At 38.0% G+C, this 14,858-nt stretch overlaps 1 protein-coding gene across 1 annotated transcript in view; it reads left to right on the top strand.

The window, feature by feature from the left end:
* Positions 1-13,572, top strand: part of LOC109092824 (A disintegrin and metalloproteinase with thrombospondin motifs 18-like) — a 58,478-nt gene extending 44,906 nt beyond the window's left edge. Inside the window, exons 20-24 of the mRNA XM_042728114.1 lie at positions 4,392-4,596; positions 5,940-6,134; positions 8,529-8,777; positions 8,874-9,051; positions 10,953-13,572. Of these exons, the coding sequence (XP_042584048.1) occupies positions 4,392-4,596; positions 5,940-6,134; positions 8,529-8,777; positions 8,874-9,051; positions 10,953-11,071 (946 nt within the window). The 3' untranslated portion in view covers positions 11,072-13,572. The remainder of the gene's footprint in view (positions 1-4,391; positions 4,597-5,939; positions 6,135-8,528; positions 8,778-8,873; positions 9,052-10,952) is intronic.
* The last annotated feature ends 1,286 nt before the right edge of the window (positions 13,573-14,858 follow it).

A 14,858-nucleotide genomic window follows, 5' to 3' on the forward strand; every position in this document is an offset into this window, starting at 1 on the left:
AAGTTATAAATTGATTAGCATTTTAATGAGTGAAATAAGTATTTAATCCCCTATCAGTCAGCAAGATTTCTGGCTACCAGGTGTCTTTTATAACGAGCTGAGGTTAGGAACACTTTCTTAAGTTTTTTTTTTACCTGTATAAAAGACACCTGTCCACAGAAGCAATCAATCGATCAGATTCCAAACTCTCCACCATGGCCAAGACCAAAGAGCTGTCCAAGGATGTCAGGGACAAGATTGTAGACCTCCACAAGGCTGGAATGGGCTAAAGACCATCGCCAAGCACCTTCTTGAGAAGGTGACAACAGCTGGTCCGATTATTCACAATGGAAGAAACACAAAATAACTGTCAATCTCCCTCGGTCTGGGGCTCCATACAAGATCTCACCTCAAGGAGTTTCAATGATAATGAGAACGGTGAGGAATCAGCCCAGAACAGCACAGGAGGATTTTGTCAATGATCTCAAGGCAGCTTGGACCATAGTCACCAAGAAAACAATTGGTAACACAATACGCCGTGAAGGACTGAAATCCTGCAGTGCCCGCAATGTCCCCCTGCTCAAGAAAGCATGTGTACAGGCCCGACTGAAGTTTGCCAATGAACATCTGAATCATTCAGAGGAGAACAGTGTGAAAGTGTTGTGGTCAGATGAGACCAAAATCGAGCTCTTTGGCATCAACTCAACTCACCGTGTTTAGAGGAGGAGGGATGATCCCTATGACCCCAAGAACACCATCCCCACCATCAAACATGGAGGTGGAAACGTTATGCTTTGGGGGTGTTTTTCTGCTAAGGGGACAGGACAACTTCAACGCATCGAAGGTACGATGAACGGGGCCATGTAACATCAAATCTTGGGTGAGAACCTCCTTCCCTCAGCCAGGGCATTGAAAATGGGTCGTGGATGGGTATTCCAGCATGACAATGACTCAAAACACACAGCCAAGGCAACAAAGGAGTGGCTCAAGAAGAAGCACATTAAGGTCCTGGAGTGGCCTAGCCAGTCTCCAGACCTTAATCCCATAGAAAATCTGTGGAGGGAGCTAAAACTTTGAGTTGCCAAATGTCAGCCTCGAAACCTTAATGACCTGGAGAGGATCTGCAAAGAGGAGTGGGACAGAATTCCTCCTGAGATGTGTGCAAACCTGGTGGCCAACTACAAGAAACGTCTGACCTCAGTGATTGCAACAAGGGTTTTGCCACCAAGTACTAAGTCATGTTTTGCGAAGGGGTCAAATACTTATTTCACTCATTAAAATGCAAATCAATTTAGAACTTTTTTGAAATGCGGTTTTCTGGAATTTTTTATTTATTTTTATTTTTTGTTATTCTTTCTCTCACTGTTCAAATAAACCTACCACTAATATTATAGACTGATTTCTTTGTCAGTGGGCAAACATACGAAATCAGCAGGGGATCAAATAATCTTTCCCCTCACTGTAGACTTTTGGAAACACTTCCAGAAAAAGTACGGGCATGCATTCAAAACAGGAGAGCAAGACAGAAGCTTCTGCTTATCTTTCCAGAAAATATCTTCAGTGTTGACAGGTCTGCCCTTGTTTTATTATGGAGCGAGAGAGGCCGCATCCCTGTGGGAATTGAGCGCGTCTAGCTGGCCAGGAATCGAGCGCTAATCTCTGGACTATTGCCTACAGGACTCAGTCTGACGACGTGCTCCCGGCTGCAAACGCTGCCCTACTGTTTCTGTGAAGCGTGGAGCGCGGTGACTTCAAACAAAGGCTGGGCCCAGAAGTGGCCAGCTTGATTTGTTCCCTTAATTGTCATGAGAAGATAAATGCACATGCCTTAAAGACTTTTGCAGTGCACTCTGAATAGTCCTTCTTTTTTTTTTTTTGGTTTCTTAGGTGTGATGCATGATTGCATGTATGCTTTTCTGTTCAACCACCATTCTTTAAGTGCAGACAGATTTAGTATTTTCTTACTAGACTTTTGTAGAATTGACCACCTTTTTGTAAAGAAACATATATATTTTTTTATTTAGCAAGTATTCATTACTGCAATAATAATTTATTGCATTAATAAGAATCAATAATTAAAAAAGCAACATCTGTTTTCAACAGTGATAAGAATAAGAATATTTATTGTGCACTAAATCAGCATTTTATAATGATTTTTGAAGGAAATGGAAAAGCTTTGCCATCACAGGATTTTAAAGTATAATAAAATAGAAAACAGTTATTCAAAATTGTAATAATATTTCACAATATTACTGTTTGGAATTGGAAAAGGTTTTTCATAATTGTATTTTTATTTATAATTATTTATGTTAAATCTTACTCATACAGTATTTTTGTTAAATCTTACTCATCCCGAACTTTTGCACCCAAAAAGACCAAAGACTATTGTAATAAATAACAATAAAAACAATTTTCGATATCAAACAACCAAACATAGCTAAAGTGGTTAGAGCACATGCTTTGATCTGTTTAAAGTAAAAAAAAAAAAATAGCAAAAAGGCTAAATGTTGCATGGGTTTAGGAAAATACATGGTTCTCTTAGTGCTCTTAAACTTACAAATGCTTCCAAACCCAAACCATTCCCCAGAGAGTGCTAAAAATTCAGCCTTTGTCCTACTGTATGACCGATGGTAGCTTAAATTTCATTGAGTGATTCGGAATGAGTATCTATTATGGGTGCATCATTCTGGGTGGACATGGAGAAAATGCCAGCGAAATCAGACCATATCCGGAAACGTGAAGCAGTCTGCAGAATTGTCCCCAAAGATATGTCTTCTTTAATTGTATGGCTTGAAATATGCAAGTTATTGAAAGATTCCAGAAATACAAAATTAAAACAAGCGCCAGCAGTGGTTTGCAGTGAGGCATGGCAAGTCAGCTCTTTGACCAATGACACATTGTCATTTATGTGGCGAGGAGAGGACGAGGGGGAGTGAAAAGGCATATTGTGCAGTGGATCGTGTTTCTTGTCAATTAAAATAGCAGTTTAACCATCTCCCTCCAATTTGTCAGATGGCTGGAGAGAAAATTAAAGGATTTTTCTCAGCTCGGTGGCTCAGGTCTGTGTGAGTGGTTGGGTGGAACTGGGTCTTCTAAGAAGTCGACCCGGGGCGTCTGTCTGGTGTTGCGGCCACTGCTCTCGTCATAGCTGTCATTTGCTCTAATCTCTCCCCAGACTGCCCAGCTCTATTTTAAAGCCTCTTTTCATCCACAGCCAAGAGAAGCAAGGATAGAGTTGCAATCTGAGCACTAGAACCGAGCTTCTCTGGCAACTAGCGTTGAGTTTTACACAATTTTTTTTTTTTTTTTTTTTCAGACATAAATACACTCTGAATTTAGTCAGTATTTTATCATGTCATATTAATTATCTAAAGTTAACCAAAATACCATTATTTTTAGTCCACAAAAACGACTTCTTATCTGATGGAAGACACACATATTGGGTTCAGTAGAATTTTTTATTTTTTTTTAAGAAATACATGGACTTTTTATTCATCACAGAAATGTTAAAAAATGCAGCACAACTGTTTTCAGTATTGATAATAATATGAAATCTTTCTTAAGCGGTAAAACAGCATATAAGAATGATTTGCTGAATGAATGCTGAAAACTTAGTTTTACTGTCAGAGAAAAAACCCTGCATTTTAAAATATATCAAAATAGAAAAGTTATCTTAAACTGTAGTAACGTTTCACAATATCACTGTTTTTACTGTGTTTTTGATTAAATGAATGCAGTCTCGGTGAGCCAAAAGTCAGAAACACAATAAATAAATAAATAAATACTAATAAAATTAATGACCCCAGACATCTGAATGCTGATGTATTTATTAGTTTAATTAAACATACCAACATTTAAGAAAATATGTAAGTACTCTGTAAGAAAATCTGTGCTGAATAACATGTTCTGTATATTTTTATGCTTTAGTTATTCATTGTCTGTTTAATGTGCTGATAAATCAAATATATACAGAATGAGTTTAGGTGAGTTCGTCTTGTCTTTGTTTTCTTCGTTTACTGTTAATCCAAAAAAATGAGAAGATTAAGGCTGTGACAGCTGCAGGTTTTTTTTTTTTTAACTGAATGGTTGGCCATAGGGGGGCACTGTTGCAATTTCACAATAATGTGTGGAAGCACTCATATTTTATGAGTATTCAGAAGACATTGATGCATGCCAACGGTTATTAATCATATTGCTGTAGTGTTTAATCTATTACAGAACCTTGGAATGGTATTTTGTTAGAAATCATATTTATGAACTCTCTTGATGCATCTGTAATTCCAATTCTTAGACTGGAAACATGTCACATGTCTCTGCTATATGGGTATAAAATGTTCTCTTCCATGTTAAAACGTGCTGAAATGTTCAAACACGAGACTCATGTCTGAAGGTCAAATTGTTTGTCTTGCCAGTTGGACGACAGGTAAATGGGGAGTGTGCAGTAGAACATGTGGAGGTGGGCAGCAGACACGAAACACCCGCTGTATGAGGAAAGTGACATACCAGCGGGAAGAGGTGGCAGCTCACTCCTTGTGTCCAGTGATGGCTCCGGCCCAACTACAGCCCTGCAACACACAGGCATGTCCTCCGGAGTGGAGCACCGGTTCCTGGTCACAGGTATGTTTACATAAACATGCAACCTACATAACATTACCTCCAGTGGAATTAATAAGATGTCATCATCACGTGTGCAACTAAAGTCAATAGAAATCTTTATAATAATGTGTTTACTATTTCAAATAAATTGTGTTTTTGAACATTCTATTCATCAAATAATCCTCAAAATTCACATATACACAAAAATATTAAGCAGCTCAACCACTCAAATTCATAGTCATAATGCAAAATATTTCATGCAGATTCTGCTATTCTTTTGTAAAAATACCACATTAACAAAAGCCAGGTCCTTATGAGCACTAGCAGTGCATTTTGTCTTATTTTGTGGTATTAATTGGTTTGTCTCGCTTTAAAACGTTCCATCCTGTTTGATAAAATTACAGAAATAAGTATCAAAAATGTAAAAGATGTTTTTCAAATTTTAAAATTAACTTCAAGTCAGCCTCATGTACAACAAACCTAATGTAAGCTAACTCTCCTTCCTTCCATGATGCTAAAAAATGGCAATTTTAGCTCTTTATTTTGTTCCTGTTCATTTTCTTGCTATTGTGTAAATAATCAAAAAATTTAGTTTAGTTGTCGAAGCTTGATCAGAACATGTTTCTGACATTCTGCTATATACCCTTTTATAGAAACCCTTCCCTAAATTACAACACAGGTGTATCAAATTTTGAAAAGTGACCGAAATATGAGGTGAAGGTTTGAGATGCCCAGAACAACAACATGGAAACCGTTCTGTATGTCACATCAGTGCTGAAACACTACTGCCACCTGCTGTTATTGCACATGTAGCACATTGTGCTCCTTCTGTCTTACTGTTGCATTGCTTTCATTAAGAACCTGTTCAGCATATATTGGACTTCTAAAAGTGTCCTCTCTAAAACTTTAATGATGTTGGAAAGTGTAACTTTAAATAAATGGCTACTTCACACATGGTTTAATCTAGTATTTTGTAATAACTTTTGCTGTTGCTACTTGTGTATACTTTAAGTTTCCAAGTACACACACAGAAGCCAGAGAATGTTGAAACATGTTGCCAGAATTCATTTCATAATTAGCAGCAATGCTGAATTCTTTAACCTTTTTTTCAGTCTAATCTTATGTAATATGTTAAATCATAAATCTTTGAGAAGATTTTGCAGTAGTAGTTGATATTGACTGAATTCCTCCTAAAGGTCAGGTTGAGTTCGCACCGCCTGTCTCCAGAGTTCATATCAACTGTTGTTTGAGGTGAACTGCATGCCACTGTGACCTTTACAATGTTTAAACTAACATCACTCAAACACCACATGAGGGTAACTCTCTCTCTCCGTGTTTGTCTTTCTTTCCTTTCTCATCTCTAGTGCTCTAAGACCTGTGGGCGAGGGTTGAAGAAGCGCAGTATTTTCTGCAGGAGCACCGATCCAGGTGCCAGGGCTGTGGTGGTGCCTGACAGCATGTGTAAATTACACCTGAAGCCCAAAGCCCAGGAGACCTGTGTGCTGAGCCGCTGCCCCAAGAATGAGCGTCTTCAGTGGATAACTACTGCCTGGGGAGAGGTAAGGCCCCCTCACAGGAATATCAAAGGTTATGTAAAAGCGCTCACACAAACAATACATATGTAGCATACACATATATTCACCCATTTAGACCTAATGAAGAATCATTCATTGTGCATATTAAAGAGACATTTCCATGGAAATCTCACAATGCTAAGTTATGTCCATATCCAGGCAGCATATAAGCCATTGAGGCCATGGCAAAATTCATGCTAATTTGAAGAATCAGAAGAAGAATCATTCATTGTGCATATTAAAGAGACATTTCCATGGAAATCTCACAATGCTAAGTTATATCCATATCCAGGGAGCATATAAGTCATTGAGGCCATGGCAAAATTCATGGCAATGTGAATAACAAAAAATAACTTTTTAATTACCCTCATGTCATTCCAAACTCGTAAGCCCTTCATTCGTCTTCTGAACACAAATTAAGATATCTTTGATGAAATCTGAGCGCTCTCTGACCCGCCCATAGACAGCAATGCAACTGTAATGTTCCCAGTTCCAGAAACATAGTAAGGACATCGGTAAAGCAGTCCATGTGACATCAGTGGCTCAACTTCAATATTGTGAAGCTACGAGAATATATTAAGAAAACAAAAATAATGTAATTTATTCAAAAATTCTGCTTCCCCGAGTTACTGTCTTCTGCCATTTTGGGGAATACCCAAGAGCATAATCAATGTAATCAGCATTGTTTATGTTCGGGGGGAAGCGCACGCATGAACGTAATCAGCGTTGTTTACGCTTAGGGGAAAGCATGCAAATGCATTGTGATGCTCTCCAAAATGGCGTAAAATGGTAACTCTGGGGAGAAAATCAAGTTGTTATTTTTGTTTTCTTTGTGCACAAAAAGTATTCTCGTAGCTTCACAATATTGAAGTTGAGCCACTGATTTCACATGGACTGCTACCGATGCCCTTACTACATTTCTGGACCTGGAAACATTTCAGTTGCGTTGCTGTCTATGGGGTCAGAGAGCTCTCAGATTTCATCAAAAATATCTTAATTTGTGTTCCGAAGATGAACGCAGGTCTTATGGGTTTGGAACGGCATGAGGGTGAGTAATTGATAACAGAATTTTAATTTTGGGGTGAACTAACCCTTTACAGGTAAAAAAGGTTTGAATCACTTTTGCAGTGATATTCTGTTAATGAATATCCCAATTATTACATGTAAACATGTGCTGCATGCTTTCGTCAATATACAACAGAAATGACAGCGGTGAGAAAACAGCAGTTAAGAAAACATCTGATTATAGCGATGTGGTTATGTTTGCAGAAGCTAAGCAATTCCAGTCAAGTCACGTGACATTAATAACTGCTTTACACAATTGTTTTACCAGCTTTACCATATTAAAAATAATAATAATAATAATATTAAAAACATTAATGTTGCTTTCAATTAGAAATACTACTTAAGTTTCAGAAAGCAGCTTTCAAGTGTGTTCATGTTTTTACTTGTGTCTGACCATGACGACCTAATCAGAAGAAATTACCTGGAAAAGTTTTCCTTGTCAAAGTAGTCGGAGCCTGAGAGCACAGCTGCCTATTGTATAATTGCTAACTGACCAAATGTAGTTTGGGGTTGTTTACTAGCAGTTTCGAAGTGTTTACTACAATCTGTTTCGAATTCCCGAAAATGAATGCCAAACAAACTTTATTTTGGTCTGATTTTGCTCAAAATGAGATTATACCAGTTCGTTCTTCAATTTTGCTTCAAGTGTATTTGTATGACTGTATGACAGGACCCATTGCTAGAATTTGCTACAGAACTTTTGCCCAGATTTTTAGTCTGATTTACAGTCAAGAGGAGTTAACTCTATAGTTGCCAAAAGTCAGAGCCAGTCTGCAGATTTAAGTTGACAGATTTCACTGTCATCACACAGCATCTGATGGGCTCAGATTTTTTTAGCTTCAGACTATAATTTGATGTTGAGAGCCTATTTTAGTTTTCATTTAGTGAAGGAGGCATAGTGAAGAGGTGAATGTTTCTGCATGAGTTTGTTGTGTTCGAATCGACTTGCAAGTCTGAAAGTGTGTGATCCTCAGTCTTATAATGAGCAGTTTTTCCTCTACTGCCACAAAGTCAGCAAGTGTTTGATTCCTAGTTTTTTTTTTTTTTTTTAAATCTCTTTAGATTTAAAAAGTTGTTTAGTTTATTCCAGCCTTATGATGTTTATTCAAAAACAAGCATTTGATTCCAGAAGGCTAAGTGGCACTTTCTGTTCTGCATTTGTATTTCAGTATTTCTCTTCTCCAGACTAGAAGCATTGTTAACCTGTTGCTATGGAGGAACGAGTTGATCTTGTAGCGAAGGGACAGAAATATTTATGTGTGTATATATTTATTTAAGTACCTTATTATCTGACTGTCCGGTTGTTTAATGCAGTGTTCGGCCTCCTGTGGAGCAGGAGTAAAGAGAAGAGAGCTGCAATGTGGGGAGAAAGACTCCCACGGAGGCTACACAGAGTTCCCTGCAAGGAGGTGCAGGAACCTCCACAAGCCCCAAGCAGACCTTGAACAAGCTTGTAATAATGGCCCCTGCCCAGAGCCCCCACCTCCCCAGCTCCTCCAGCCTGGCCCAGACAGGGTCGGCGCTTCTGTGACTCTGGGCTGGTACTCCTCTCCTTGGCGGCAGGTATTCACATCTAGCTCATCACAACCAATCAGGGTTCTGTTCTGTTTTTATTTTGCTAGACTTCTAATCTTACTATCTTGTCTGTGTGTCTTTCAGTGCACGGTGTCCTGTGGTGGTGGGGTGCAGACACGTAGCGTTCAGTGTCTGAGACAAGGGCGTCTGTCAGTGAGCTGTTTACCTCATCAGAGACCCACAAGCTCACGGGCCTGCAATACACATTTCTGCCCTGGTCCAATCCTAGTCCCTGTCCCACCTCCCTCACCTACACTTAAAGGTACAAGCTGGTTTACCTTTATATTTTCATTTATTGATTTAAAAGACCAATGTACACTACAGTTCGAATGTTTGAGGTCAGTGAGGCTTTAAGAAATAAGTATTTTTTTATTTGTTTTTTATTTTGGATGCTCAAAAGTGACAGTAAATACATTATAAGTTACAGTATAATAACATTGCTGTTTAAAAAATGTTCTTTTAAAGTTTTTTTTTTTTTTTTTTTTTTCCAAATAATCCTTAAAAATGTGTCTTAGTTTTCACAGAAACATTAAGCAGCACAGCTGTGATACTAAAAAGAAATGTTTCTTAAGCACCAAACCAGCATATTAGAATGATTTCTGAATGATTCTGACCCCTAAATATTTGGACTTTAGTGTATATATTTTTGCATAGCTAGTGTGTTATCTGTTTGTGTGTTCTTGAGAATCAAACCCAAGACTCTGATGTTGTAGGCAGGCAATTATATTTATCCTAAAGAGGTATTAACATGAGATGTGATTCAATACAAACTTACAAGATTTGTTCAGAATAGAACTGAGAAAAAGGGGGATTTTTTGTGTAGTTATCAGTGTCTTGAGCTGAAATGGGCTGTCAGTGGAACGAGACAAAGAGAAGTGAAGTGTGAGTTGTATTCTGAATCATTTGCAGAGGTTTTGCTGGGCATGTGGGCCAGTCGGCTGGTAAAGCATTATAATCTAGAGGTTAAAAGAGTCTAGATAAGGAGTTGTGCTGCAGATTCAAGTATGAATGGCCTGATCTTCTCCAAGTTGTACATACATCTGCTTGACCAGACTGTCTTCACAATAAGAAGTGGAATGTAGCTAATCTGCTCTCATTGTTAGTTCCCTCCCTTCCTTGCATTCATAGAACACAGCCAGGAAACTGATTGTTGGCTAATGGATCAAACCAGCAACTTTTGGTTGCAATCCCTGAGTACTGAACACTACACCATTCCAACTTTTACCTCAACTCTTATCTCACTTAACAGTACCTGTAATGCCTGAATGGGCTTACCACTGAACGTCCATTGGTTATGACATTCTGCTGAATGTTTATTTGTTATGAACTCTCATATCTTGTTCTGTAGCTCAGCTGGTGGAGCATGAAGTTAATGTCATGGGTTGGATTCTCAGGAAACATATACTGATAAAATATATTGCTTTAGATAAAGCATCTGTCAGTTGCATAAATGCATGCATATTGTCCACAGCCACAGTGTTAATTGTTGTTGCTTTGTTTTCATATGTATTATATGCAGTTCCTGTGGCTCAGTGGTAGAGCATTGTGTTAGTAGTGCAAAAGGTCATGGGTTTGATTCCCAGGGAACACACATACTGTTAAAAAATGTATAACCTGAATGCACTGTAAGTCGCTTTGGAAAAAAGCATCTGCTAAATGTAAATGCAGATATCAAGTGGTATTTACACTTATTCATTATGTAGTGGGAAAAACAATGCACTTTTTACTTGTTGATTTGGAACCACATTGGTAGGTCAAATGACTGTCTGCCATGATTTAAATAAGAAACTGAAATACATTGTGTGATTAAACAATATTGTTTAAATGAACGAATCATAATCGTCATTTACTGTACACAGCTTAATTATAATGATAATGAAAACATAAAGATCTCTCCTCCAAAGAGAACAAAAAGTGTGTGTGTGTGTGTGTGTGTGTGTGTAATTGTTTATTCTCATGAGAGAACTGAGTGTGAGGGCCTTCAGAGCGCAGGTCAGGTCCTTATAGGTATGCCGTTGCAGTATTTCTAAGTGTTTTGCTACATCCCCACAATGTCTCTATTCAGAGTAAACAGCACTTACAAAAACACAGAGTGTTCATGTTAGCACTGTTGTTTTAAAGGGTTAGAATAAATAAGTCATTATGTGTCTTTTTTATTAACAGAAGACCAGCCTTGCATCGACTTCTTCAGCTGGTGTCATCTGGTGCCTCAGCATGGTGTTTGCAATCACAAATTCTATGGACAACAATGCTGCAAGTCCTGCTCCATCAAAAGACAGTAAAGCAGAAGATCTTCCCATGAGCCTCCTCATCGACTCTGAGATCTGTAAATCATTGTCATACAGATGACCACTATGGACAACGTTGATATTTGCGAGATGTGGTAAAGAGGCATTCCACTGGACCATGTGTTGAGAGATAAGGAAAGCCTGGTGTCCGAGGAACTCGAGAAACTTTGTACATCTGAAAACTGTGCCTGGTGGTGGCATCCGTGGTGTATCATAACTAGAATTGTGGTTCTTCAATAACCAATCAGCCGAACATTTATATTGTAAATATCTCTGCTTGTTCTTTTATGATTGGAGATGTGACCAGAGGTTAAAGCCATTAAGAGACTTCCATCATCAGTTGATTTGTATGCTACATTGAAGACCACCAGATGAACATTGGTGTGACTGTGCACATCTGAAGTACTGTAGAATTTCTGTCAAGTCTTTGAGCTCCAGGCGAACCCATGAGACTCTGTGTTTACCAGCAGATCTGTACAGAACTGAGAAATGATTCACACAGGGTTCCACTGCACTGCTTTTTAATAATTTCATCTATGTATACATGTTCTCGATGGTTGTCCGTTGCTTCGTGTCTTGCTGCTTTTTTAAGCTCTTGCATGTGAGTACTTTTTTTAAAGACAAGTGTCGAGTTAAGAGAAGTTGAACTTTTGACACAGCACAGCTCATAAATGTCAGTTTTAAAACAGTGGACCAATCAGAGGAAACCAGGGGCAGGACAAACATCAGTGACAACTGTTCATCATTTGTTGGAGGAAGAGTTTAGCTATAGCCACTGTGATTTTATTATCATCTTAATTTTAAAAACAGTACATTTCACAGTGAACTTCTCTTCAGCCTGTAATCATTTAGTCTAAAGGTGTGGTCACATTAGTGAAATTTTGCATCAAAATTGTCCCTTGTCTAATGTTAGTAGTGTAGTGATGTATGAAGCACAGCTTACACAGAAGTCACTTTCAAACCAAGCAACTTTATTTGTTGATCAACGCATTAAAACAATGTTTCACAACTTGTTACAAAATCTGTGTGGGGAAATCTTTCTTCCACATGCAAAAGTCTTGATCGCATTGATTCCTATTGAAATGACTGGAATTTGCTGAACAATGGTAAATGTGACCACACCTTAATACCGCCTGCTTTACATGGCTGCTTTAGTTTGAATCAGTGAATATGTTGAATCAGTGTTTTTGGTGCAATAAGAAGTGCAGCGCACATTCTCATTCCATCATCTTTTTTTCATAAAATAATTAAACATATATTTTATTAGTTCACGTGTTTACTTCACTATATATATAGTTCTTGTATGTATATATATATATATATATATATATATATATATATATATATATATATATATATATATATATATATATATATATATATATGAACTAACTTCAACTTTTCCCCCTGTCAAGAGAGCATCCACATCTCTACCATGCAGGCTTCTCATTTTAATACACATTAACATGCATCAGTCTTCTCTGTGAAACAGGTGTAACCTGTAAGGCTGAGTCACAATCCCATCTGATTGCAACAGAAGACTAAAGCAGACAAGATAGATTTATCATTAATGAAGATCAGTGCTTCTGCTCAAATATATAGTGGGTCCATTGCAGATGAACTAAGTTTGTGTATGACTGCCAGTATGTGTGTGGAATTTGTCTGCGGTTCATGCAGCGCTGTCTCCCATGCGGTGTGCGAGAGGGATGAGTTCATCCCAGATGTGTGTCAGAGAGAGTAGAGTAGGTTGCTCTCAGTCACTTTATAGGGACCAATTAGTGTGCAGGAGTGAGTGTCATGTTCAGGAGGAGGAGAAGCTAACAAACCCAAGCCTCTCAGGACTTGGGACTTCATCTCAGTTTACTTTGTTAGTGCTCCTCTTCTCTTTCTGTTTGCTGCAGTTGTTGGGCCACTGTTTTATGCTTAACCGAAGAGTGGAGTCTCACCTTAGTAATTCTTTCCCAAGATTCAGATATGAGGGTCCTGCTCTGACAATAAACATTGGAGCAGATGGCACATGAGGTGTAGCAGACGCACTCATTCTGTCCTCATTTCATTCCAAACACTTCATTAACAGTCCCCAACCCCTTGAAGGGACATTTGCATACACTAATAAGTGCAAAAGGTCACTTTTAAAAGTAGATGTTGCACTGCAGGGTGCTCTGTCCTTTTTTCCTGAACAATTTTAAAGAGTACTTTTGTTTATAACTTCTGGATCTCCATTAGTTTCATTTGTTCATTACTTGACTTTAAAAGTGTCCCTAATCATCAACAAATAGAAAAATACATAGATTAGCCTTGTTGTGATGTTACATATGTTGTACAAATGTCTTTCATCACTGTCTGAATTGAAAAAGTGTGTAATTTATTAAATGTCAAAAATAGTTCCTGGGCTACAGTGTTGTCTGGAGAGGAGCTTTCTGCATAATAGCACACTGCAAGTGTGATATTTAATATTTTCACTGAAAGTTTTATAATAAAAAGTATTTGCTGTATTCCTCTAGTGATGCTTTTTCCACTAATGCTCGGAGAGATTGAGATGAGTACAGGAAGCCTTTGAATGATAAAAATGCTGCAATATTTAAGGAATGAAAAATGATTTGCTGTCATCACAACAAATTACTATGAACATCAAGCCAGAAGCAAAGTGGATTTTAGACAAAATACTCCCTAGCATATTATCGACAAGGAAAACAGACTTGTTCTCTGTGCGAATATAAAATGTTATTTAAAATGTGCCACTAAGGGACAGACATAATAATATAATAAGCTATAAACACATGAAAAAAAAAATATAACCCTCTGATACAAAGAACAATGTTTCCCAACCAATTGTAACATTAAATACCCCAAACATTCATATTCCTCCCTTTCCTCTTTGTGTTCCAGGCAAAATGTTCCTGCATGTACTAAATGCCCTAGTAAATCACACTGAGTTTGCTTAAGTCCTCCCTCGACACTCTTGAATATCTTTTCCTCCTCATAATATGCATGCATTTGTCATTTGTGTCATATTTCTTAATTTCCTGTGTGTACAATTATTTGTGATAATTTCTGACAGCATCGAGAGACTCGTAAAAGAAAGGAGCAATTCCTCATCCGTGTCACTGGATGCACAGACACTGATTATGAAGACTGAATACCAAGCACGTCTGTGGCATTTCTATATCCTCTTGTGCATGGTGCAAACTCTCTTTGTTTCACTCTCTCCTTGCCTGCTCACACAAACACGCACACAGTCTCTTCACTCTCTAGAATTCACTGTGTCCCTTCAGCTAAGGCAGTATGATGCTTCTTTAGAGTACCCCTCACTTCTGACAGGCTTTCTAATCACATCTTAACAGGACGCAGGCCATGAGCACTCTCTCTTTCACTCTTTTCCAGCTCTCAGATGAAGTGAGAGCTGTCATCTCTTCTAGACATATCTCCAATCATCAGCTAAAGGATATCATCCAGCATTCACTCTGTGCCCCTGCGGACAATAGATAACTCACAGGGTGAATGCACATGTGAGGGATCCTATAAAGTCATTCACAACAGGTGGGTCACAGGTCAGTTCTGATCATAGGACAGCAGAGAAAATACTGAACACAAATGAGAAACTGCAGCTATACATATAATTGTGTATTGTTAAGGAAACAAACAAAACATAAACTTTTAAAATGTTTCACGTCACGTGTTTTTTTTTTTTTTTTTTTTTTGGCAGAGGCTGCTGTGTCATCGCATAAATTCATCTGTCACTTTTTGTCAGTAAATAAATAAATAAAAATACATAAATAAA

This window comes from Cyprinus carpio, chromosome B7 (assembly GCF_018340385.1).
Source record: "Cyprinus carpio isolate SPL01 chromosome B7, ASM1834038v1, whole genome shotgun sequence".
Taxonomy (NCBI): domain Eukaryota; kingdom Metazoa; phylum Chordata; class Actinopteri; order Cypriniformes; family Cyprinidae; genus Cyprinus; species Cyprinus carpio.